At 44.5% G+C, this 27,083-nt stretch overlaps 1 protein-coding gene and 1 non-coding gene across 2 annotated transcripts; both read right to left on the reverse strand.

Annotated features, from left to right (window-relative positions):
* Positions 1 to 5,718: 5,718 nt before the first annotated feature.
* Positions 5,719 to 8,354, reverse strand: LOC145337170 (putative G-protein coupled receptor 139). The gene is made up of 2 exons (XM_080181960.1): positions 8,285 to 8,354; positions 5,719 to 6,638 (listed from the first exon to the last, which is right to left on the reverse strand). Exons 1-2 carry the CDS (start codon positions 8,352 to 8,354, stop codon positions 5,719 to 5,721), a joined length of 990 nt encoding a protein of 329 aa, XP_080038086.1.
* An 11,832-nt stretch (positions 8,355 to 20,186) lies between these two features.
* trnas-aga (transfer RNA serine (anticodon AGA)) lies at positions 20,187 to 20,268 on the reverse strand. Its single transcript has one exon. It is a non-coding gene; the product is annotated as a tRNA-Ser (tRNA).
* Between the last annotated feature and the right edge of the window lie 6,815 nt (positions 20,269 to 27,083).

Raw genomic sequence — 27,083 nt, forward strand, 5'->3', positions numbered from 1 at the left:
GTGTGGAGGTACAGAGTTAAACCCTGTTGTGGGTGTGGAGGTACAGAGTTAAACCCTGTTGTGGGTGTGGAGGTACAGAGTTAAACCCTGTTGTGGGTGTGGAGGTACAGAGTTAAACCCTGTTGTGGGCGTGGAGGTACAGAGTTAAACCCTGTTGTGGGCGTGGAGGTACAGAGTTAAACCCTGTTGTGGGTGTGGAGGTACAGAGTTAAACCCTGTTGTGGGTGTGGAGGTACAGAGTTAAACCCTGTTGTGGGTGTGGAGGTATAGAGTTAAACCCTGTTGTGGGTGTGGAGGTACAGTCAAATAACCTTGACTCTCTATTTGGTGGGGCAGCGGAAATGCTGCCTCACAACTATGGCCTCACAACTCAAGGAACCCGGGTTCAATTCCTGGCTTGGGTCACTGTGTGGAGGAGTCTGCATGTTCTCCCTGTGTCTGCATGGGTTTCCATAGGGTTGCCAGTTTCCTCCCAAAGTACGAAAGACATGCTGTTTAGATGGTTTGGCCATGCTAAAATGTCTCTCAGTGTACCCAGACAGGCGCCGGAGTGTGGTAAGAAGGGATTTTCGAAGTAACTTCTTTGCAGAGTTAATGTAAGCCTACTTGTGACTTTTAGAACATAGAACATTACAGCACAGTACAGGCCCTTCGGCCCTCAATGTTGTACCGAGCCATGTCCAATCCCAAGATCAAGCTATCCCACTCCCTATAATTCTGATGTGCTCCATGTGCCTATCCAATAACCGCTTGAAAGTTCCTAAAGTGTCCGACCCCACTATCACAGCAGGCAGTCTATTCCACACCCCAACCACTCTCTAAGTAAATAATCTACCTCGGACATCCCTCCTATATCTCCCACCATGAACCTTATAATTATGTTGCCTAGTAACAGCTACATCCAACCGAGGAAATAGTCTCTGCACGTCCACTCTATCAATCCTTCTCATCATCTGAGAAACCTCTATTAAGTCGCCTCTCATCCTCCTCCGCTCTAAAGAGAAAAGCCCCAGCTCCGTCAACCTTTCCTCATAAAACCTACCCTCCAAACCAGGCAGCATCCTGGTAAATCTCCTCTGCACTCTCTCCAATGCTTCCACATCCTTCTTATAATGAGGTGACCAGAACTGAACACAATATTCCAAATGTGGTCTCACCAGGGTCTGGTATAGTTGCAGCATAACCCCATGGCTCTTAAACTCAATCCCCCATTAATAAACGCTAACACACTATAAGCCTTCTTCACGGCTCTATCCACTTGAGTGGCAACCTTCAGAGATCTGTGGATATGAACCCCAAGATTTCTCTGTTCCTCCACATTCCTTAGAACCCTGCTGTTGACCCTGTCAAGTTTGTCCTTCCAAAATGAATCACCTCACACTTGTCAGGTTTAAACTCCATCTGCTACTTTTTGGCCCAGCGCTTCATCCTATCAATGTCTCTTTGCAGCCTGCAAGAGCCCTCCACCTTATCCACTACTCCACCAATCTTGGTGTCATCAAATTTACTAACCCACCCTTCAGCCCCCTCTTCCAAGTCATTGATAAAAATCACAAAAAGCAGAGGACCCAGCACTGACCCCTGTGGTACACCGCTGGTAACTGGCCTCCAGTCTGAAAATTTTCCCTCCACCACCACCCTCTGTCTTCCATGAGACAGCCAGTTACTTATCCAATTGGCCAAATTTCCTTCTATCCCACACCTCTTTATCTTCTTCATGAGCCTACCATGGGGAACCTTATCAAACGCCTTACTAAAATCCATGTATACAACATCAAATGCTCTACCTTCATCCATACACTTAGTTAGTTCCTCAAAGAATTCAATCAAATTTGTGAGGCAGGACTTACCCCTCATGAACCATGCTGACTATCCCAGATTAAACTGAATCTTTCCAAATGGTCATAAATCCTATCTCTCAGGACCCTTTCCATTAACTTACCGACCACCGAAGTAAGACTAACTGGCCTATAATTACCAGGGCCATTCCTATTTCCTTTCTTGAAAAGAGGAACAACATTCGTCACTCTCCAATCCTCTGGCACTATCACCATGGACAGCGAGGACCCAAAGATCAAAGCTAAAGGCTCCGCAATCTCATCCCTTGCCTCCCAAAGGGGCGGCACGTAACACAGTGGTTAGCACTGCTGCTTCACAGTTCCAGGGACCTGAGTTCCATTCCCGGCTCGGGTCACTGTCTGTGTGGAGCCTGCACGTTCTCCTCGTGTCTGCGTGGGTTTCCTCTGGGTGCTCCGGTTTACTCCCACAGTCCAAAGATGTGTGGGTTAGGTTGATTGGCCATGCTAAAAATTGCTCTTAGTGTCCTGAAATGTGTAGGTTAGAGGGATTAGTGGGTAAAATATGTAGGGATATTGGGGGGAGGGGTTAGGGCCAGGGTGGGATTGTGGTCAGTGCAGACTCTTTGGGCCAAATGGCCTCTTTCTGCACTGTAGGGTTTCTATCGAGGGCAGGAGGACAGATATGGAGGATTCCCATGAATTTATAGCTACAGAAAATGTAAAACGAACGCTAACCCTCTTGGAGAATGACAGAGACAGTGGTTAACTGTGATAGAGATGTGATTTGTATTGAATTTCAAAGGTTTCAGTCTACATTGTAATGTGATCAGTGTGCTGCTTGGGGCAGAGGTGAATACAATCTTTTTTTCTAAGAACATCAATGTTGGACCAGAAAGTTTCATCAAGATTGCAGCATAGGAAAATTCCATTTGGCCTATTGGCTGTGTGCTAGTGCTTAAACTGCACAGAAGCATTCTCCTTTCTGACACAATCAACACATATTCTTCATTTCTTTGTCTATTTATCTACATAAACATAAGAACAGAAGAACATAAGAAATAGGAGCAGGAGTAGGCCATCTAGCCCTTCGAGCCTGCCCCGCCATTCAATAAGATCATGGCTGATCTGAAGTGGATCAGTTCCACTTTCCTGCTTTCTCCCCATAACCCTTAATCCCCCTGTCTATCAGAAACCTAACTACCCGTGACTTAAATATATTTAGCAAGGTAGCCTCCACCGCTTCAACGGGCAGAGAATTCCAGAGATTCACCACCCTTTGAGTCAAGAAGTTCCTCCTCAACTCCGATCTAAATTGCCCCCCTCCTTATCTTGAGGCTGTGCCCTCTAGTCCTGCTATCCTTTCTAAGCGGGAAGAATCTCTCTACCTCTACCCTATCCATCCCCTTCATTATCTTATACGTCTCTATAAGATCCCCCCCCATCCTTCTAAACTCCAACGAGTACAGACCCAGTCTATTCAGCCTCTCCTCATAGTCCAACCCCCTCATCTCCAGTATCAGCCTAGTGAACCTCCTCTGCACTCCCTCCAAGGCCAAAATATCCTTGCGCAAGTGCAGTGACCAAAACTGCACACAGTACTCCAGCTGCGGCCTCACCAGTACCCTGTACAGTTGCAGCAAGACCTCCCTACTTTTATATTCTATCCCCCTCGCTATAAAGGCCAACATTCCATTCGCCTTCCTGATCACCTGCTGCGCCTGCAGACTGGGTTTTTGCAACTTGTGCACAAGGACCCCCAGGTCCCTCTGCACAGTAGCATGCCGCAGCTTTTCGCTTTTTAAATAATAATCCCTCCTACTATTATTTCTGCCAAAGTGGATAACCTCACACTTGCTAACATTATACTCCATCTGCCAGGTCCTCGCCCACTCGCTCAGCATATCCAGATCTCCCTGCAGACTTTCCACACCCTCCACGCAATTTGCTTTTCCACTCAACTTCGTGTCATCAGCAAATTTTGTCACCCTACACTCAGCCCCCTCCTCCAGATCATCGAAATAAATGGTAAATAGCTCAGGCCCCAGCACCAATCCCTGCAGCACCCCACTAGTCACCAACCGCCAACCAGAATAGCACCCAATGATACCAACTCTCTGCTTCCTATTAGACAACCAATCCTCTATCCACGCTAACACCTTCCCCCCAACTCTGTGCCCCCTAACCTTCTGTAACAACCTTTTGTGAGGCACCTTATCAAACACCTTTTGGAAATCTAAAAACACCACATCCACCGGTTCCCCTCTGTCTACTGCACTAATCACATCCTCATAGAAATCCAATAAATTGTTCAAACACGACTTCCCCTTAATGAAGCCGTGCTGTGTCTGCTCTATCAAACCATTCTTTTCTCGGTGCCTCGCTATTTCTTCTTTGATGATGGATTCTAGCATTTTTCCAACTATAGACGTGAAACTAACAGGCCCTGCCTTTTGTCTGCTACCTTTTTAAAACAGCGGCGTAACATTAGCCGTTTTCCAATCTTCCGGCACTTCCCCGGAGTCCAGCGAATTTTGATAAATAAGGCATCCACTATCACCTCTGCCATTTCTTTCAGAACCCTGGGATGCATTCCATCCGGTCCTGGGGACTTGTCCACCTTCAGTCCCATTAGTCTATCAAGCACTACCTCTCTCGTGATAGTAATCGCATTTATGCCCTCAACTCCTACCATCCTTCTATCTTTAATATCCGGCAAATTATTTGTGTCCTCCTCCGTGAAGACCGAGGTCTACTGATGTATTTGCCATTATCTGCATCATTTGCTGTCCCCTGGGTTCTGTTTTATGCAATTACCGATCAGAGTGTCCATTAGTGCATTAACTATTAAAAATTGTCCCTTTCACTTACACTGGAAATAGACACAATGACTAATAAATGTTTCAAACTCACTGTTCACCTTCTTTCTTGCGGATAGAATTTCTTAACAGTAGCGATGTCACAGTCGCAAGATGTTCTCAGAAATAATACAAACCTTGGGATGATACCCAGAGACCATTCCCAATCTGACACAGACACGTTATTGAGTGGTAAGTCAAGAAATAATTAACACGGTTTATGATCAGTCAAGAACAATGGATGACTGTGGATGACAGGCATCAACAAACAAGCTTAAACCTGGGAATTGTTGCCACACAATGGAAGCAATTGTATGTTCAAAATGTCTGTTTCACGCACTGATCCTTTGTTATGTCGATACAAATAATTCACTTTATGACATGTAGATACTGATTGTCTGAGCCCCATTTTATATGAGGCTAATCAAGTTTCCATCATCTGATGAATTTCTTTCTTACACCCCCCCATTCCACCCCACCACTACCATCACCCCCCCCATCCCTGCCACCCTCCATGAACTTACAGCACATAACTCCCAGGGATCCTCTCTTCAAAATCCACCCCTTCACATGCATACATACACACACAAACACAAACAAGCACACAAATAGGCACACATAAAAACACACCCACACACACAAACAGGCTTACACACACACACACAAACATGCGCACACACGCACGCACACACACACACACAATAAAATTAGAAAGTAAGACAAGGCTCCTTGATATATTTTGCAACATCAGATTTAGTCAAAGATGCATTTCCTGGTACCAGGATGCCAAGGCGAATAGGAAACGTTGCTACAAAGTCCATTTAGAAGAAATAAAATTGACGTTTGCAGAATGTGTACGAATATACTGCCTAATGTGCATCAGATATTCAGGCTTGACTTCAAAGATTGAGAACTAGGAATAGGCGAATAGTTTCCTGTACATAATATTACATAGAGACAAAGCCCTTAAACACTCTTAAATTGAGACAATGGTGAACTTTCTCAAACCGCGTGCATATGTGGAAGACCATGGATGGAATCAGGTGTGAAAATCATATTGAATTTTATTGCATCCATGTTTGAAATAATTTAATAATTAGTTGCGATGGATATTTTACCCCATTCTTTAGTTCTTCTCTGAATTTCCTTTGGGTCCCTGCATAAATAAAGGCATTGATACAGGAACTTAAAAGCTGAAGCATATATCCGTTTTCCTCAAGAATAAATGTTGATTCACCGAGGTCGGAGCCTGAGAAATAAGTAAGGTTGGCAATTTGAACATAAAGGAAAGTTATAAGAAGCAAGAGATATAACAAAATGAAACTCCCCGACACACAGAAGAGTAAAACGATAGACTTTCTCCGCTTCTCCATCTCCGGGTCGCTCTGATTCTCTCCATTGTTCTGGGTCCGGAGTCTCCTGCGGGCTCTGTTGGCCGCTAGAATGTGCCTGACAGTCAAAATATTGAGAAGTAAAATCAGAACGAAAGGGAGGCAAGGGGTTAAAATGTGATGCATCCAGTCATATATGACCCATGCAGGCGTGGTATAAAATAGAATTTTAATGCCGCAAAACCAGGGCACGTTGTTGATTATGTACAAGGGTTCATAAATAAAGTATAAGAAAGTGTTCTTTAGACAGCTGAGTGTGCAGATGGCCCCTATCACTCGCGCAGCCGTTTTCTTGGAGCAATATTTAATTTTAACCTTCTGGGAACAAATGGCTATAAATCGATCAAAGGTGAAAGCCACAGTTAACCAAGCAGAACCATCTATTGCTGAATATATTAGTGCAATACGGAGACTGCATATTGGAGTGATGGACAGGATACTGAATGGGAAATAAATACCAGCAATCCGGTTGAATATCACAGCGGTTATAATGACGAGCAGGTCCGTCACCGCCATTGACACCAAGTAGTAAGTAACGCATTTGGAGAGACCGCATTTTCCTCGGGACAGAATCACAATCACCACCATGTTTGCTGCAACAGAGAAGTATTGACACTGAGAGAATGTGTGCCTTAAGGTATAAATGTCAAACTCTAAACAAAATTAACAACTTTACAGGATTCTGCATGCAATCCAGGTCGGTCACATGTTGCCCCCAACATGGGCAATTGTCATGGACAATTAATTATGTTTTTTAGTATCGTCAGCAAGGTTAATAACAGAAATGTAAACTCATAGAACGAAAACTGACACAGAATAAAACCGTATTAAAATCACAACTAAACTACCATAGCAGTATGGATTAACTCGCAAGATAACTCATAACAGAATAATAACAAAATATTTCGCTGTTGGAAACTTTCTGAAGGCAACATTCTACAATTGCATTGCAGTAACAGTGTGATAAAACATTTATATTAGCAATACAAAGGCAGAACAGATGTGATTAAACCTTAATCACATCGTGTTAACCCACAATAAACGTGACAATAAGTCATCAGAATTACGTTACCATGGCGATATCAGTTGGACAATTCACCCACAGCAATCATGTCTGCAGCATACTATAACTATACCATGACACCATGATATGCTGGCAGTAATTGAGAGAAATTAGAAGATGAATGTGATAAAATGACACCTGACTTTAAGACACCTGATTTTTATAAGTGAACCATTAAAATGTGCAAGTGATGTCCAATTAAAGATATATATTATAGCATTAACAGCGTACAATATTACAACACTAATAGGGAAAATTACACCTTCAGTAGGGTAAGATTATGTCACTAACATAGAAAACCTTTTATTAAAAGGATTAAAGAAAACTCGATCAGGGGACGTAGTCATAGCTGGCGGAGGCAGCATTCATTGCCCATATCTAGTTACCCTTCAACTGAGTGGCTAGATGCCCGTACAGAAGCTGCACGTTGTCTCCGTGTCTGCGTGGGTTTCCACCGGGTTCTCCAGTTTCCCCCCAAAGTCGAAAGACATTAGGTACATTGGCCGTGATAAATTCTCCCTCAGTGTACCCAAACTGCCGCCACACTAGGGAATTTTCACAGTACCTTCACTACAGTGTTAATGTAAGCCTACTTGGGACACTGATAAATCAACCTAAACTTCAACTTAGCTAAGATATTTCAGAGGGCATTTCCGTGAGCCTTGAGTCACATGTAGGGTTAATGGTACACATTTCCTTCACCTTAGTGAACTGGGTGGGTTTTAATGACAAGAAACAAAAGTTTCATCATATTCAGGCATGCATTCAGACTTCGCCATATGCCGTGGTGTGATTCGAACCCGGGTCGGACAACCACTGGAATAGTGGTGAAGATACCACTATGCCTCCTCCTCTCACTAAGACAATGAAATTGCACTGAGTGAAATGTGAAGCCAGTAACCTGATAACATTGCAACAAACGCAAAGGAAAACAATGGCAGTAAAAAAAAGTACATGGATAAAGTGAAGAATTTATACCGCCAAACTTGAATGTGGCGAAACATATATATCAGTTTTTTTCCATAAGATGACGGGAATTATGCGGTTAAATGGGAAACGCATTCCTGGAATGGAAGAAAGGATGCCCATATGATGGAAACACGATACTCTGAAACTGTACAAAATTAGTCAGCTCCCCGACGATTCCCATCTCCATAATTAAATTCAATACTTTACCTGGAACCCCGATAGCTGCAAGCACTGGGTAATAAATAGCAAACACCAGGCCTTTTGGTAAACCGTGCATTTCTATCAGAGATTCTGAGCGGATCTGCACAACACTGAAGGATTGACACTTTTTTTATCCTATGTCAAGCTCCAGGGAAGCAATTAGCTCTTTGGCTATCTTTACGTTAATTGAAAAGGAGAAAAAAAGAACAGACTAACCTCATGACGGTTATTTATGTTTTGCTGGAATATATTATTTTTCAGGGAGTTTAACAGGTCTCGAAGCGGAAAACCTGACTTTGCCATAGAATCCAAACCGCCTTTCCTTATCAATACTGAAGGCGAAAAAAAACCCATAAAGATGGGTATCTCGCATAAAAGTAGCCTGTCTGGCACATAAGGGGATAAAAGGCATTAAACCTGCACTGACTTCCAGCACAGACACTGACTTTCAAACGCAGACAATCACTTAAAATCTAAACCACAGGACAGGCAATTAATTGAATTAAAACAGAGAACAAACGCTGATGGTCCTGGGATAATGGGGCTCTGATAAGGAGATTAAGAGAAACACAAAGGAACCATGCACTACAAGAATAGAATAAATGAAATCATTGATAAGAGGGAATGTACCTATTCATGGAATAATGTGATATTGAAACGATAATGGCTGTACCTGTCCATAATAATGAGCTAAGAAATGTTGTACCCATTTGACTGTAACGATGTGATAATCGTGTCCGGTCCACCTATTGTGTAAAGGGTACAAAGGTGGACTAGTTTCATGGAGAGAAGGTAACTGTCCAGTACTGCGGAGTGCTGGTCCCCTTTTCTCCACAAAGCTTTGTTAAATAAACTGTATTGTTGTCCCTCCAGTCTGACTCCGAAATGGTAATTTGTACCACAACAATACATTTGACCTTGCTTTTGCGGTCAGAGGTGAATCAGAGGCATTTGGCATCCAGCTGCTGCAAAATATCTGGATTGTTCTAATTCAATGATTGGTGCCAGTATTTCAACCGATGGCCTTCCAATATATAACCAATATTGTTACATATTGAAACTGCGCTGTGTGCTGTGTGTGTGCGTGTGTGTGTGTAGAATGTTATAAGACCGTAGGATATAGAAGCAGAATTATGCTTTGGGCACATTATGCTTCTCTGAGGCACATTCTCCCGCTTTTTCCCCGGAACATTTTATCGCCTTGGCAATCGAGAACCTAACTATCTCTGTCTTAAATACACTCAATGATCTGGCACCCACAGCCTTCTGTGGCAATGAATTCCATAGATTCACCACTCTCTAGATGAGTAAGTTCCTCTTCTTCCGGATTCTTTGTTTCTCTACCCTGAGGCTAGTCTCTCCTACTAATGAAAACATCTCCTCCACGTCCACCCTGTCCAGGTCTTTCAGTATTATGTAACTTTCATTAAGGTCCCTCTCATACTTTTAAAGTCCATTGAATCCTCAAAGGCTCTTCATACATCAAGTCTTTCATTTCACGAATCATTCCGCAAGGTCAGCACAGCCTTACTTAGATAGCCCAAAATTAGTGAATATATGTTGGGATGTGTCTGTCAGAGAGAATAAATGTATGTGTAGATGTGTGTTTGAGAGTGGTTGAGTATGTGTATATATTTGAGAGAATGCGAAGTGTGTGAGAGAGAGATTATGGGTGTGGTTGTGTGCGTGCCTACATGTGTGAAGTTGCAATTTTAACGGCTGATGTGAATTTGTAACTTAGCTTAAAGCGAATGCGACAATATTTTATTTAGTGTCTGCATAACAAAATATATGTGGCCAGACTGCAAAAGAAAAAAATCAACCCAGTTATTCCTCTGTGTCCTGCCTGGCACATTGTTAAATCAATTGCTTTAGTATTGACTGCTTTCCATGAAACACAGTCCAAAGCTTGGCATCCAGAGTTGCTTCAAAACTTTTTTCATCAAACATCTGACAGTTGTGCTTAAACTATGTCCCAGGTGAAATTTCCAGAAGCTGTGGAAATGCACAGATAAGCCAGGGCCACTCATTCTATTTAATATCCTGTGAGCAAAACAACAAATCTTGAACCAGCAGAAACATATTTGGGATGGACTATGACTTGCGCCAAAGGGAAACAGTTCAACTTTTGGCAGGCCACTTGGACAGAATGCTAGAGGCCATTTGTGCAGAGAAACAACCCGTCTTCAAAGTGCTTTAGAGGTTATTACATTTTTTACATCTATAGCGTTACGGAGCTCGCTCTGCCCTTGACTCTGGTGTTGACCTGTGTGGGAGCTTGCAAGGAGTTATATGATCCTATCTGCTGATTCTCTTTGCATCAAAAGGGGGGACTGCATCCAGTGGGACAACGGCCTTAGCAACTAGGCCCAACACAGAATTGGACAACCCAATTGAAGCAGCAGCTGATAACGTCAGCAGCCAGATTTGTTGGGAATTCTGGCAGGCCAAACTTAAAACAGAATCAAGTCACAGGTGAGGAATGGCAAGCGTGGATTTTCCATGAAGCCTGTAATCAGATTTCCTGAGCCCTGATCAAATAAAGACAAAATTTATGCCGTCTCCAGTTTCGGTCGGACTCTCTGGCACCTCGGCTTCCCACAGTTACCTGATACGGAAAAAGGGCTATGTTCATCCTGTGCTTTAAGTACACCTGAGGTTGGACACCTAAGAACCCTGGCGTCTTCCCTTATGGAATGTGAAGTCCTAATGGGTGCTGTTAAATTGCAATGAGCCTGGGAAAAAGACACATAGAGGGGGCTATGAAGGAATAACTGGAAGCCATCCCAACAAAGACTCTATCGGACCCCTGATGAAGACTCAAACTACAGCAAAGGCTACGAGGAGACCCAATGATGATGGAAAAGACCTTCGAGTAGAAGAGCCTGAGTTAGAGAAACAGCAGAATTCAGTGAATCGGACCAGCATCTCCATCAAGTTGATAGACATGGTAATATTATAAATCTCAGAGAAATAGCATTATCTGATGATGGAGAGTGGGAAATGTTTCATAAATAAATGCTTATAATAAGCATTTTGCAATAAAATTTGAGTTAATCGCAAATTGAAACTTGGTCTGTGTTTGTCTCATGAGTAAAAGCAACTTGGTAAATGAATATTATGCGAATTAGTCGAAGTTTCCAATTTCCAGACAATCGTTCTGCATTAGATTTTCGGTAATATTGTCATATTCTCTGCGTGTTGGCAGGGCGGTTCTGGAAATAATCTATAAGATTTATAGCAGGATTCAGTGCTCGAAGAACTTCGTAATATTAGTGCAACTGTTGTTTGCAGATTGTACCTCGTGTATTTTCGACTTCCCAGAGATACCGTGGAACTACTGAGCCCAGTTTCTGCTCAGACGGTGTTCTGAGACAAGATGGCCTCGTTAGCGCTCAGAAAATTCTAAGAGATATTTATGGCTCATTGCAGACCGGCAAAAAAACGATTTGAAGAAACTCAGTGACAGCGCCAGTTTTGTGGATTTAGCAATCTGTGAGACAGCTGAAATTGTGCAAGCAATTAGAACTAGTCGTGCAGATTTGGGAATGCCAGGATAGACACTTGTCATGAAAGGCCAATTTGGAAAGGTCTTTGAGCTAATTGTGAGGCAAGAACTTTGAAAATGAACAGTTGAACTTCCCCACAAGGGAGACAAAATTTTATCGGGTTTTAGAATGTGCCCTTTTCACTGACGTCTGCATGGGCAAGATCCTCGGCATCTGTTTTGGTGTATCTATCATTGAACACGTGGTTGGTTTCACCACAACTTGTCTATTAATTCACATTTACTTCCATTTAACGTCCATTTTAATGTTAGCGATTAAGATATAAACATTGTAAATGACTTTACTTTTCTAAGTTTGTATAGGAAAGTTTATTTGGTTTGTGGAAAATAGTTGCATCTTGTGTCTTTATTGCCTTATTAGTAATTGGAATTTCAAACACTCAAACTTTCAAACATTGTCAACTTTCAACATGTTCCCTAACCACATTGTGACACAATGCGCAAAGAGGTGGAATGAACAAGAGAGTGACATACAGATAGAGGAGCTTCACAGTTCCAGGAACCTGGGTTTGATTCCCGGCTCGGGTCACTGTTTGCACATTCTCCTCGTGTCTGCGTGGGTATCCTTCCACAGTCCAAAGATGTGTAGGTTAGGTTGATTAGCCATGCTAAAATTACCCCTTAGTGTCCTGAGATACATAGGTTAGAGGGGTTAGCGGGTAAATAATGTCAGGATATAGGGGTCTGGCCTGGGTGGGATTGTGGTTGGGGTAGACCCGATGGGCCGAAGGATCTCTTTCTGCACTGTAGGGTTTCTATGATCCTATGAACATGTGCTGTCAACATTGTGTGATGCCGCACCCACCCCCCCCCCCCCCCACCACAAGCACAGAGGAAAATTTTCGCAGGTCTGGTGCACCTGTAAGGATGATGTTTCAATCCAGATGACCCTTTGTCAAACCTCTGTGTAATGTCCCTATTGGCATCGCTCCAGCCGTTTCCTCATTCAGGTCCAGTTCATGTATAATGAAGAAACACAAACTTCCATTCGGTTATCAAGCGCAGTGCTGAGAATAGCGACCAGCTTTTCAACTTCGCATCTCAGAAATAAAATGCACAATGCACATCCCCCTTGCAAATGCCCGATTGTTATATATCAATGTTACGTTATCAATAACTGCATCAATTACACGTTATTTAATTGACTCATCAGGGTTTGTATTCACACATGCATTCACAATTAGTTACATTTGCTGGCAGAATGACTTTTTAAAAGACCTCTATCTGGACAGAAGCATGGATATGGAAGAATCAAATTAATTTCCGTAATATTCGAAAACCTCAACAGGCCTTTACAGTATCATTCTACTTCTGTCTCTCAAAATGGGCATAGGAAGCACTGAGTTCATCAGGGAGGAGTGTGCTGCAGCCGACGATTTAACATACCTTCAACTTGGACCACGAACAGCGTTACCCGGGCAAGAATTATCGTCATTGCAACGCACAATATCCAATTCAATGAAAAATGTTATTACGAAAGGGCTGCTCGGCCAAGAGAGCCAGGAGCAACATCATAAGACATTCGTACTTTGCGCTTTTAGCACTGAATGGCCATACACAGGAGCAAAGACTAAGCACTATGGTAGATATTTTTCTCCCACCATCAATGAAGTCGTGTGTGTCTTCCATGTTGTGAAAGCATGAACATTTACACTTTTCCAGGATGTGAGAGTTAGAACACTGTGGAGAGACCAATTTCTCCTGGAATGGAGTTGTACAAGGCCATGCTAATATTGTGGGTGGGGAGGAGCTAATGCTGGGATGCATGGAGGATGCGAGAGGAGCTGCTCAGGGAAAGAAGTGTGAACTCTCAAGTATGTAAATAGTCCCATGGATAGGAATACAGGTCTCTCTGGGAATCAGAAAGCATCATGTTCATGTGTTCATGGGTGGACTTATAGAGCTCCACTTGATCAGCATTCAGATGGGCATGCTGCCCTCTTACCACTCTTTTCTCTCTGTCTAGACATAAACAGGAGCTGTCTGGTGTTGAGCCAGTGCAAGATTCCTTCATCTCTGAAGTGGTGTGTTAAATCATTTCCCCACACCCTCCACTAGCGCAAGTCCACTCAAGCTGGTGGGAATCTGAAAACGGTAAGAATCTAGTGAGCGCAACACAGATACACTGAATTATGTGTCTGAGGCAGTGACAGTACCTGTCATCCTCATTTGCAAAATGATAGGGATGAGGGGTAGTACTCGGAGTTATCAGCAAGGCTGCACCTTCAGATGGTACTGCTGCAGTAGTGTGAACATTTGGATTAGACACATGTGGATATGCCGAACTGTGGACAATGGTGAAGTCCATTCAAGTGTGAGAACATTGGCACAAGAATGAAATTTGGGGAAGAACATGAAGTCTACAATGCTCACAAGAGACCGAAAAGGAATTATATGTTTTACATATCCGACTGATTCACCACCTGCTGATTTCAATGTTAGACTCGCCCCTTGCATTAACATTGCCCTTGTGAAGGTGGTGAAGAATTCTGAAACAGCAACGGCAACATAAATGGAAACGAGCTGAGCACAATCCACAAAACTGACTTATGCTGGAATGCACCATTCCTCATTCATTGCTAAATGTAATCTTTTCATGCGAATGCAAAAGCCAGTGCATTTTGGGATAGTATCTGTGATTTAAATGAACAGCAAAAGGGTGTACTACAATATAAAGTAGAGACTGTTTAAAAAGGGAGGTAAACAAAAGGTGGGTAACTACAGGCCAGTTAGCTTAACAGATGGGAAAATGCTGGAATCTATTGTTAAGGAAGAAATAGCAGGATGCCTAGAAAAGAATGGTTCAAGCAAGCAGACGCAGCATGGATTCATGAAGGGAAAGTCATGTTTGATGAATTTACTGGATTTTTATGAAGATGTAACAAGTGCGGTTGACAGAGGGGAACCAGTAGATGTAGTGTTTTTAGATTTCCAGAAGGCATTCAATAAGGTGCCTCACAAAAGGTTGCTGCATAACATAAAGGTACACGGAGTTGGGGGTAAAGTGTTAGCATGGATTGAGGATTAGCTATTCAACGGAAAGCAGAGAGTTGGAATAAATGGGTGCTTTTCAAGTTGGCAGTTGGTGACTAGTGGTGTGTCGCAGGGATCGGTGCTAGGGCCTCAACTGTTTACCATTTACATAGACAATCTGGAGGAGGGGACCGAGTGTAGGGTAACAAAGTTTGTGGATGACACAAAGATGAGTGGGAAAGCAAATTGCGTGGAAGACACAGAAAGTCTGCAGAGATTTGGATAGGCTAAGTGAGTGGGCGAGGATCTGGCAGATGGAGTATATCGTTGGCAAGTGTGAGGTTATCCACTTTGGAAGGAATAATTGTAAAATGGACTATTATTTAAATGGTGAAAAATTTCAACATGCTACTGTGCAGAGGGACCTGGGGGTCCTTGTGCGTGAATCATAAAAGCTCAGTTTGCAGGTGCAGCAGGTGATCAAGAAGGGAATTGGAACGTTGGCCTTTATCGTGAGAGTGATGGAGCACAAAAGCAGGGAGGTTGTGTTACAATTGTACAAGGTACTGGTGAGGCCACACCTGGAGTACTGTGTACAATTTTGGTCCCCTTATTTAAGAGAGGATATTTGGAGGAAGTGCAGAGAATGTTCACCAGGTTGATACTGGAGATTAGGGGGTTGGCTTATGAGGAGAAGTTGAGAAGACTGGGCCTGTACTTGTTGGAGTTTAGAAGGCTGAGGGGAGATGTCATAGAGACATGTAAGATAACAAAGGGGCTAGACAGGGTAGAAGCAGAGAGATTATTTCCATTTAGAATGGAAATAAGAACTAAAGGGAACAGCTTCAAAATACAGGGGAGTCAATTTAGAGGAGAGTTGAGGAGGAACTTCTTCTTCCAGAGGGTAGTGAATCTTTGGAATTCTCTGCCCATTGAAGTAGTGGAGGCTACCTTGTTAAATGTGTTTAAGCCACAAATAGATAAATTTTTGACGAATAAGGGAATTAAGGGTTATGGGGAGCAGGTGGGAAAGTGGAATTGAACCACTATCAGATCAGCCATGATCTTATTGAATGGCGGGGCAGGCTCGAGGGGCTAGATTGCCTACTCCTGCTCCTATTTCTTCCTATTAATTATTATGAAATATAGCAAATATAACAGGATGAAACTAATCGAGAAAGGAAATCAATGGTATATTACCACTTCAACATCTCAGCGCATCCTGATTCTCTCTATTGCTCGGTTCTTGGAGTCTCCTGCGGGCTCTGTTGGCCACTAAAATATTTCTGACAGTCAGAACATTGAGCCGTAAAATCAGGACGAATGGGATATAACGGGTTAAAGTGCCTCGAATCCAGTCATGACTGAACCATTCTGGTGTGGTATAATATACATCTTTCAAGCCACAGAACTAGGATACAATGATTTGTAATGAAAATACATGGAGTTTTTTTAATGCAGGACAGTGCGCACATGGTTCCTATAACACGCTGCCACATTCTGGTTACAATATTTTGTTTTCATCTTTTGAGAAGCAATAGCCAGAAAACGATCAAAGGTGAAAGTGATCATTAACCAGATAGAGATGTCAATGGCGGCAAATTTTAAAGCAGAGCAAACACTGCAAAACAGTGTGCTGGACAGGAAACGGAATAAGAAATAAGTCCCTGCAATCCAGTTTAATATTATAACCTTCATCATAACCAGGAGATCTGCCACCGCCATAGGCACCAATCATACATTTGGCGAGGTTGCAACTTCTTTGAGACAGGATCACAATCACTGTGATTAGCTTCAAAAACGAGAGGTCACAGAGAAAATAGAAAAATCATGGGTCAGTTTCTCATGCATTTTACAAGCGATTTTGTGAAGTTCATATCTTTGCGATACAATTCAAAGTTGGAGCTTTAAAACTTACATTAGAAGCGATTATTTCCTATATTGACAATCGCCTTCACGATTTTAAAATAAAACAAGCGATGCTTCATAATGTGTTGAAAACTAACAAAGAACAATCATGCACCGAAAATATATCTAACCATACAAGAGACCTCTGAATTCGTCAAAGAAAAATATATCAGCAAATTAGTGTGAAAATATATATTCAAACAGTTAAATGACAAAATAGTAAATGTAATAACTGACAAGAATGTGGATCATATTGCAGTGAGATTCTGAAGTGGTTTATTTCAAATAATTATTGCAAAACGATTCTTTATTAGAAAAGTCGGCAGTCAATGTTCTGAAAGATATGCCCAAACAGGGGAAATGAATAGACCATCAGCCTTTCCTTGACTTTGCAGGAGTTATTTTAATTTACACACCGTGGGAAATTGGAGGGGAAATTGGAAGTCTCCGCGTATCAATCTCATGGGATATTGGTGGGACTTGATCGAATGGAACAAACAGATTATGTGGATCCCTTTGGAGAAAGACCCTTCTACAATTGCAACACTTCTTCTATGCTGCACTGCGCCGGGGGGTCTTTTGGTCAGCTTAAATGTGTCGTGGATATTTGAAATAAAACCTCAGATGTCTCACCCAATGTGAAAAAAATGGGAAGATTGGAACTGTCAGAGTTTTTGTCGCATACTAGCAACAGAACTTATACCAGTGTACAGCATTCATCAATTTATACGTTGAACAAAAGCCACTTTTCATTCTAAGTGCCAATTCTGGACAGAGTACAGATCCGACTCAGAAAGCCTCTTTCAGGGGCCCCCATACGCTCTCAGCCATCTCCAGTCCGATTTGCGCTGTGGCGGGAGGCTTAGCGCTGCAGGAAGACAGCGCTTTGAGCTGTGCACGCACAGTTGGAAAAAACATCGAAAAAGCGCGCCTGTCACATCACTGCTGAGCCGGATAATCCTGCACAAGGCTCCATCCCACATACACTCCGATGGCTGTGTGACACACCCCCTCTATTCCCTGTTGCTAATCATTGATGCTGTCATCCATCACCACCCCTCTCCCGCACCACTCCAGCAGCACACCTGCAATCGCTCACTTGCCTTCCCCTCAATGCTAACAAGAAAACTGCACGGAACTTGCTGGAATGCTCTGTCAAACTGCCTGCAGCTGATCTGCCCTGACCATGGGCAGCTCCATAAAAAACTCCAGAATGGACAGGCAGATACTACAGGACAATGTGCGCACAACCAGCGACCCCCCCCCCCCCAAGCCCCGGCTCTCCAAGGACGACATGGAGAGGGCTGCTGGATGCAACAGGAGCGAGGTGAGCCGCCCTCTTCTTCCCAGGAGGACACAGTGAAAAAAGTCAGTTAAAAATCCCTCTTACCTACTCGCTCTCTTCACTGAATCACCACTCCAACTAATCCTCTGGAACAATGAGACAGGCGCCATCAGCCATGTCTAAAGTGGGTAACCCATATCACCCTGAAGCCCCCCCACCCCCCACCCCCGCAGCCCAGACTCCTCCTCAAATGAAGCTGTCATGCATGCTGCCCGGATGTCTGGTGCAGAAGTCCATGATGGTCATATTGTGGTCAAACACAATTTGTACATTCAGGGACTGAAACCCCTTCCGATGAACAAATTGTCATGGATTCTGTAGGGGGGCCCTGAGGGTGACATGGGTGCAATCGACCATTTGGCATCCCCGCAATTGCAACAAACCCTGCAGCCCGGGCTTCCTGATGGGCTTGGTCCAGGTTGAATTTGATATCCTGCCCAGCCCGGGTGTACAGGGCCTTGGTGACCTGCTTGACACAGATCTGGACTGAAGATTGAGAGATATAACAGACATCTCCAGTCGGGCTCTGGAAGGCGCCAGTCACATAGAAGTTCAGAGCAGCTGTCAATCTGACAGCCACTGAGGGTGGGTATGTGTGTCCCCCGCCTGCCCCCAGCGCCAGATCCTGCAACAAGTTGCACAGGTGTCGCGCCTTTCGGAGTCGGAGATGTTGGTGGTATACGGTATCCAACATCTCTCGAAGGACATTTGTACATGGAACTGCCGGGGTCCCTGTTCCCTCTTTCTCCAAAATCCATGCTGTGGGTGAATGGCGGCCACCTCCTGCCTCTGATGGTCGTCTCCCTCTGGTTCTGCAGGTGGTACAGCCCGGTCCTCCTGGGCCCACAGTTCTTCCTCCAGCTCCTCCTCCGCAGCTCCAGCAGCAACCAGAAGAACAGTAAGATCGATTAGCTGCATTGCGAAAGCCATCTCGTCAATCTGAAAGGGGGAGGGGGGAGTGTGGATTGGAGGGAAGTGCAGATGAACAAAAGTCCCAGTCATGCAACACCGCTTGCCCCAAGGCACACCGACAATCACAGCCCCCCCAATCCCCCAATCCCCCAGCCACATGCTCCACACAATCACAGGCACCCACTCATGCTTCCCAACCCCCCTACCCACATGCTCCATACAAAGGCAGCACCCCCTCCCCCCACCCACATGCCCCTCAATCCCCCAACCACAGGCTCCACACAATCACAACCCCTGGTATTGTTGAGAGGCTGCAGCAAAGGTTTTGTGCGTATCCTTCAGCCTGAAATGAGCTGTGGTGCTTGGACCCAGCAGCACTGCAGGGCCCGAGGTCAGTGCTGAGACCCGGGTCCGTGCTGCCAGACAAACATCACAGATCATGCACAGCAACAGCCCCCCTCGTCCACGCCCACACACTTGCAGAGCCGCCACCGACCAGAGACAGCAAAATGATGGCAACAACAGGACACCCGTGAGTAGTGGAGAACTCTCGGACGCCATGAACCCACCTCCCCACCAACCCTCACTGAGGAAGTGCCTGATTCAGACTTTTATTCAGCAGGTCCCTAAAACAGCAGTTCCGGATTGGTAATCACGGTGGTAAAGGGGGAAATTCTGATAGACTGGGGCGGATAGTTCATTAATTCAATTTAAATTCATTCAAATACATTTGAATCCTCGTTGTGCCCGACTTGAGTGTGGAACAGATCCCCATCAGTCACGGGTCTCGGTAAAGTGGTGATCTGCTCGGACTCGGGTACAGATCGCGATACAGGCCTCACACCCAACTTTGCCACAATTTCGCTGAAAATGGGTGCAAATTGTTGGTAAAATCGGGCCCAATATGAACTCACATCTCAATCTAACACAATACAATATGTTTCCACATCTCTATCATAGAATCCCTACAGTACAGAAAGAGGCCCTTCAGCCCATCGAGTCTGCACCGGCCACAATCCCACCCAGGCCCTATCCCCAATACCTTTACCCACTAATCCCTCTAACCTACACATCTCAGGACACTAAGGGCAATTTTAGCATGGCCAATCTACCTAGCCCGCACATCTTTGGACTGTGGGAGGAAACCGGAGCACCCGGAGGAAACCTGTGGAGATAAGAGAAGAATGTGCAAACTCCAAGGACATATTCAGCAGGATTCAAACCTGCGCAGGGAAACCCCAACGGATTTCTAGTCCGTTTCCTTAACCACTCGGCCATGATTACACACATCTCAACCTACCGCAATCAACTAATCTCTATCTAATACAACACAATATTTTTCCACATCTCAATCTAATACAACACAATATGATTCCACATCTCAATCTGATACAACACAATATGATTCAATATCACCATCTATTAAAATTCAAGATTGCTGTATGAAGAGAAACTAATTTTGTTTCGATCATATTCATTGGAGATGATACAAATGAGATAGTTCTTATGGAAATTTACACAATTCTAACTGGATTAGGAAGGGTATATTCAGAAAAAATGTTTCGAATGGTGGGGGAGTCCAGGACTACAGTCATACTTGCAGTATCATGGATAAACGCTTAGAACTTAGGTGCGGACAAATTTCCTGCCCAGAATGTTGTGAATGTATCAATTTCAATACCAGTGAAATTGGGCTTAAAATGCTGTCTGATTTCAAGAAGAAATTAGGACTAAAGAAATTTGGACTAAAGAGAGCAAGAGAGGTGCGGGAAAAAGGGATCACAATCTTGAATTTGATTATTAGCCAAGACAAAAAAATGAATGGCAAAGCAGACTCGAGGGCCGAATAGCCAACTGCAATTTTCTAAGTTTTAATGGGGTTTAGATCCGCACCCACATGCTGTTAGGGAGACAGTTCCTGGATTGCTATTGGGCATCAGTCTGGCCAGTGTGGTGTAGGAACACGCACAGTGATGTTAGAGCAAGAGTTCCAGAATTGTCACAAGACATCACGTGTTGTTGATACTCATACAGTACTGATCGGAGTGAAGTTCCAGGATTGTCATTGGACCTCAGTCAGTCCATGTGGTGTCCGTATACACAGTAAAAAGCCTGACAACACCAGATTTCAGTCCAACCAACTTATTTGATAGTAAATTCACTAGCTTTCGGGTTAGCCCCTTCATCAGGTGAATGGAACTCTGGCCTCAGAACTCTCCATTCACCTGACGAAGGGGCTAACCCAAAAGCTAGTGAATTTACTATCAAATAAGTCGGTTGGACTGAAACCTGGTGTTGTCAGACTTTTTACTGTGTTTACCCCAGTCCAACGCTGGCATCTCCACATTGTGTCCGTGTACCTACAGTGTTGTTAGGGATGGATTTTGACAGAATGACAGTGAATGTATAGATCAAAGAACAAATAACAAAGAAAAGTACAGTGCAGGAACAGGCTGTTCGACCCTCTCAGCCTGTGTCGATCATGATACCCGACTGAACTAAAAAAAACCTGCCCTTACTTGGTCTGTATTACCAATCCAAATGTCCCTTCATTGTTGCTAATGTGCCTGCTTCCACCACACCTTCTGATAATGCTTTGCAGACTCCCCCACTCTCTGTGTGAAATCTTCCAACACCAGGTTAAAGTCCAACAAGTTTGTTTGGTAACACAAGCTTTCAGAGTGTTGCTCCCTGCATATCTCCCTTAAATTCTCCCCGCTATCAGCTTAAACATGTGTAATTGATCCTTCCATCCTTGGAATAAACCTCTGTCTACACATCCTGTCTATGCTCCTCATAATCTTGTAAACCTCTATCAGGTGTCCCCTCAGCCTCTGTCTTTCCAGTGAAAAGAAAACCCAGTATATTCAGAGTCTCCTTACAGCCAACATACTTGAGACCAGTCAATGTACTGTTGAACCTACTTTGCTGTCTCTCTTTCCAAAGTTTCTGTTGATGTGAATGATTTCAGAGGAATCGCTCCACCCTCGGCTCTGTCCTGTTAATCGAACGGTTTATTGAGGTCTTCACATCAGTGAGAAGTCACAGGGCAAACCCAAATGCAACCGCATTGAAACGAAGAAAACCATCAGCTCATGTACAATTACTCAATCTCGGCTGGACACAATCCAATGCTAAAGGCTATTGATTACACACATCATCCCCTTAATCCAATAGGATTAGTAAATGTGGGGGGTGACTGAATGGTCAGCAATTACCCCTGACACCTTGTGATAAATAGATAATTTGTCATTTATCTCCCTGGGTGGGATCTGCTGTGAACGTTGTTCCTGAGGGGCTGATTTACACAACACCTCCATTCAAAGAACAAAGAACAACCCGGCATGGGAAACAGGCCCTTCGGCCCAACGAGCCCACACCGCCATTTCAAAGCATTTTCCTACACCCACCCTGCCCCGTGTGTATGCTTGATTGGCTTGAGCTTCCACTTCTTTCCCAGTTTAATACTCCATCTTGCTTCTGCTCTGACCTTTCTGTCCTCAGTCTGCCAGATTGTTCCAGTGAAACTTAAAGCAATCTCAATAACCAACACTTTATCGATCACACTCAGCAATCTACAGGGTAGAACAGAGAACAAAGAAGTTAGCATGAGAACAGACCCCTCAGCCCTCTGCGCCCGCACTGACCATGCTACCCGACTGAACTAAAACTTCTGGGGACCATATCTATTCATTTCCATCCAAGTCATGTATCTGTCAAAACTCCCCTTACCCGGCAGCGAGTTACAGGCACCCACCACCCTCTGTGTAAACAAACTTGTGTAGTACATCTCCTCTTGTCCCTTGCACCTTAAACCTATGCTCCCTAGTAATTGACTCGTCCACAATGTGAAAAACCTTCCACTCTGTTCATGCCCTCATGATATTGTAGACTTCTATCAGGTCGCCCCTCAACCTCTGTCGTTCCAGTGAGAACAAGCCAATTTTCTCCAACCTCTCCACTTAGTTAATGTTTCCCCCCCCCCCCGTACCAAGCAACGTCCTGGTAAATCATCTCTGTACCCTCTCCAAATTCTGCACATCCTTCTGTTAGTGTGGCAACCAGAATTGGAAACTATATTGAAGTGCAGCCTAACTAATGTTCTGCAAAGCTGCAACGTGACTTGCTAATTTTTAAACTCAGTGCCCCAGCTGATGAAGGCAAGTGTGCTGTTTGCTGGAGTTGGGGGTAGGGTGTTAGCGTGGATAGGGGATTGGCTGTCAAATAGGAGGCAGAGAGTGGGGGTCAATGGGTGCTATTCGGATTGGCGGTTGGTGACTAGTGGAGTGCCCCAGGGGTCGGTGCTGGGACCTCAGCTATTTACCATTTATATAGATGATCTGGAGGAGGGAGCCGAGTGCAGGGTGTCGAAATTTGCAGATGACGCCAAGATTGGTGGAATGGCAAATTGCGCGGAGGGTGTGGAGAGTCTGCAGAAGGATCTAGATAGGCTGGGCGAATGGGCCAGGAAATGGCAAATGGAATTTAATGTTGGCAAGTGCAAGGTGGTCCACTTTGGTAGGAATAATGGTAGGAAGGACTATTACTTACGTGGCGAAAAACTGCAGCAGGCGACTGTGCAGAGGGACCTCGGGGTCCTTGTGCATGAGTTGCAAAAACCCAGCCTGCAGGTGCAGCAGGTGGTCAGGAAGGCAAATGGGATGCTGGCCTTCATAGCGAGGGGGATTGAATATAAAAGTAGGGAGGTCTTGCTGCAGCTGTATAGGGCATTGGTGAGGCCGCAGCTGGAGCACTGTGTGCAGTTTTGGTCGCCACACTTACGCAAGGATATTTTGGCCTTGGAGGGAGTGCAGAGGAGGTTTACTAGGCTGATACCGGAGTTGAGGGGGTTGAGCTATGAGGAGAGGCTGAATAAACTAGGCTTGTACTTGTTAGAGTTTAGAAGAATGAGGGGAGATCTCATTGGGACGTATAAGATGATGAATGGGATGGATAGGATAGAGGTGGAGAGACTCTTCCTGCTCAGAAAGGACAGTAGGACTAGGGGGCACAGCCTCAAGATAAAGGGGGGGGTGCGGTTTAGAATGGAGTTGAGGAGGAACTTCTTCACTCAAAGGGTGGTGAATCTCTGGAATTCTCTGCCCGTTGAAGTGGTGGAGGCTGCCTCGCTAAATATTTTTAAGACGCAGGTTGATGGGTTTTTGATAAGCGAGGGGATTAAGGGTTATGGGGAGAGGGCCGGAAAGTGGAACTGAGACACAACAGATCAGCCATGATCTGACTGAATGGCGGGGCAGGCTCGAAGGGCTAGATGGCCTACTCCTGCTCCTATTTCTTATGTTCTTATGTTCTTATTTGCATTGCACTTTCAGCGACCTGTGTACTTGTCCACCCAGATCCCTCTGCCTATCAATACTTTTAAGGGATCTGCCATTTACTATATATTTCCTACCTGTATTAGACTTTCCAAAATGCATGACCTCACATTGTCCTGAAGGTTTTTATTTCAATCTTTAAAAGTTACTCACCTGAGAGGATTGACCTCATTGTTCCATCGGAGCACAGCAGAGGGGGAGTGATTCGTGAGAGGAATGCTGAGGGAGAGCTAATTGATTTTTTAACTAACTTTTTTAGTGGAGTTTTTTGTTAAAGTTGAAACTGGAAGGAGGTTGCGGGGAGACCTGGGATGGTGTTTTTTTTCTCCTCCCCCCCCATGAATTGGAATGGTGAGGAATCCCAATACTCTACACTTGTAGAGTATCCCACCCTCCCCCTCCTCTAACCTAAAAAGAAGACCCGGAGTGAGAGCAGGTAAGTTTTTTTTCCTGTCTTTTTGTTTCTTGGTAAGGGACATAACAGGGGTATCAGTGCAGGCAGTACGTTGTTCCTCCTGTGGGATGCTTGAGGTGAGGGACACTGGTGATGTCCCGGCTGAATACACCTGCAGGAAGTGCACCCAATTCAGGCTCCTTGAGGACTGTGTTAGGGACCTGGAGCTGGAACTGGAGGAATTAAGGATCATTCGGGAAGCAGAGGCAGCTATTGATAAAAGCTGCAGGGAGATAGTTACTCCTAAAAGTGATACGTGGGTGACTGCTAGAAGGGGTAAGAAGCAGTCAGAGCAGCGATCCCCCCTGGCTATTCCTCTGCAGAAAAAGTACTCTGTTTTGGATGCTGTTGGGGAGGACGATTCAATGGGGGTGAGCCATGGGGTACAGGTCTCGGAGCAGATTCTGTCATTGATGCTCAGATGGGAAGGGGGAAGAAGAGTACAGGATTAGTGATTGGGGATTCCATAGTTAAGGGGACAGATATGAGATTCTGTGGGAACGAGCGAGACTTGCGGTTGGTATGTTGCCTCCCAGGTGCCAGGGTCCGTGATGTCTCCATTCATGTGTTTGAGATCCTTAAGGGGGAGGGGAACCAGCCCCAAGTTGTGGTTCACAGAGGCACCCATGACAGAGGTAGGGAAAAGGATGGGGATGTAAGTCAGAAATTCAGGAGTTAGGGTGGAAGCTTAGGGCTAAAACAAACGGAGTTCTTATCTCTGGTTTGATACCCGTGCCACAGGATAGCAAGGAGAAGAATAGAGAGAGAGGACATTTGAACTTGTGGCTAAAGGGATGGTGCAAGAGGGAGGGTTTCAGATATCTGGACAATTGGGGCACATTCTGGGTTAGGTGGGACCTGTACAAAAGGGATGGTCTAGACCTGAACTAGCAGGGTACCAATATCTTGGGGGGGAAATTTGCCAATGCTCTTTGGGGGGTTTAAACTGATTCAGAGGGGGGATGGGAACCTGAATTGTAGCTCCAATGTACAGGAGGTTGAGAATAGGGAGGTCATGGATAAGGTTTCAAGGTTGCAGCAGAGTATTGGCAGGTAGGAGGGTGGGTTGAAGTGTGTATACTTTAATGCGAGGAGCATACGCAATAAGGTGGATGAACCTGCAGCCTGGATTGGTGCCTGGGACTTCGATGTTGTGGCCATTACAGAGACATGGATAGAGCAGGGACAGGAATGGTTGTTGCAGGTTCTGGGGTTTAGATGTTTCAGTCAGATCAGAGAAGGTGGTAGAAGAGGGGGAGGTGTGGCATTGTTAATCAAGGACAGTATTACGGTGGCAGAAAGGACGTTTGATGTGGACCTGTCTATTGAGGTAGTATGGGCTGAGATTAGAAACAGGAAAGGAGAGATCACCCTGCTGGGAGTTTTTTTATAGGCCTCCAAAAAGTTCCAGAATTGTAGAGGAAAGGATTGCAAAGATGATCCTGGATAGGAGTGAAAGTAACAGGGTAGTTGTTATGGGGGACTTTAACTTTACAAATATCGATTGGAAAAGCTATAGTTCAAGCACGTTAGAGGGGTCAGTTTTTGTCCAATGTGTGCAGAAAGGTTTCCTGACACAGTATGTAGATAGGCCAACAAGGGGAGAAGCTACATTGGATTTGGTACTGGGTAATGAACCAGACCAGGTGTTAGGCTTGGAGGTAGGTGAGCACTTTGGTGATAGTGACCACAATTCGGTTACGTTTACCTTAGTGATGGAAAGGGATAGGTATATACCGAAGGGCAGAAGTTATAGCTGGGGGAAAGGTAATTATGAGGCGATTAGGTCAGATTTAGGATACAAAGGTTGGAGGAGGAAACTGCAGGGGCTGGGAACAACTGAAATGTGGAGCTTATTCAAGGAGCAGCTACTGCGAGTCCTTGATAAATATGTACCTGTCAGGCAGGGAGGAAGTGGTCGAGCGAGGGAACCGTGGTGTACTAAGGACGTTGAAACTCTGGTAAAGAGGAAGAAGGAGGCTTGTGTAAAGATGAGACGTGAAGGCTCAGTTAGGGCACTGGAGAGTTATAAATTAGCCAGGAAGGAGCTAAAGAGTTAAGAAGAGCTCGAAGAGGACTTGGGAAGACTTTGGCGGATAGGATCAAGGAAAATCCTAAAGCTTTCTATACGTATGTCAGGGATAAAAGAATGGATAGGGCAAGATTAGGGCCAGTCAGAGACAGCAGTGGGAAGTTGTGTGTGGAGCCTGAAGAGATAGGAGAGGTACAAAAAGAATATTTTTTGTCAGTATTCACACAGGAAAAAGTCAATGTAGTTAAGGAGAATACTGAGATATAGGCTTTTAGAC

This window comes from Carcharhinus amblyrhynchos, unplaced genomic scaffold (genome assembly GCF_965287045.1).
Source record: "Carcharhinus amblyrhynchos unplaced genomic scaffold, sCarAmb.v2.hapA scaffold_44, whole genome shotgun sequence".
NCBI lineage: Eukaryota > Metazoa > Chordata > Chondrichthyes > Carcharhiniformes > Carcharhinidae > Carcharhinus > Carcharhinus amblyrhynchos.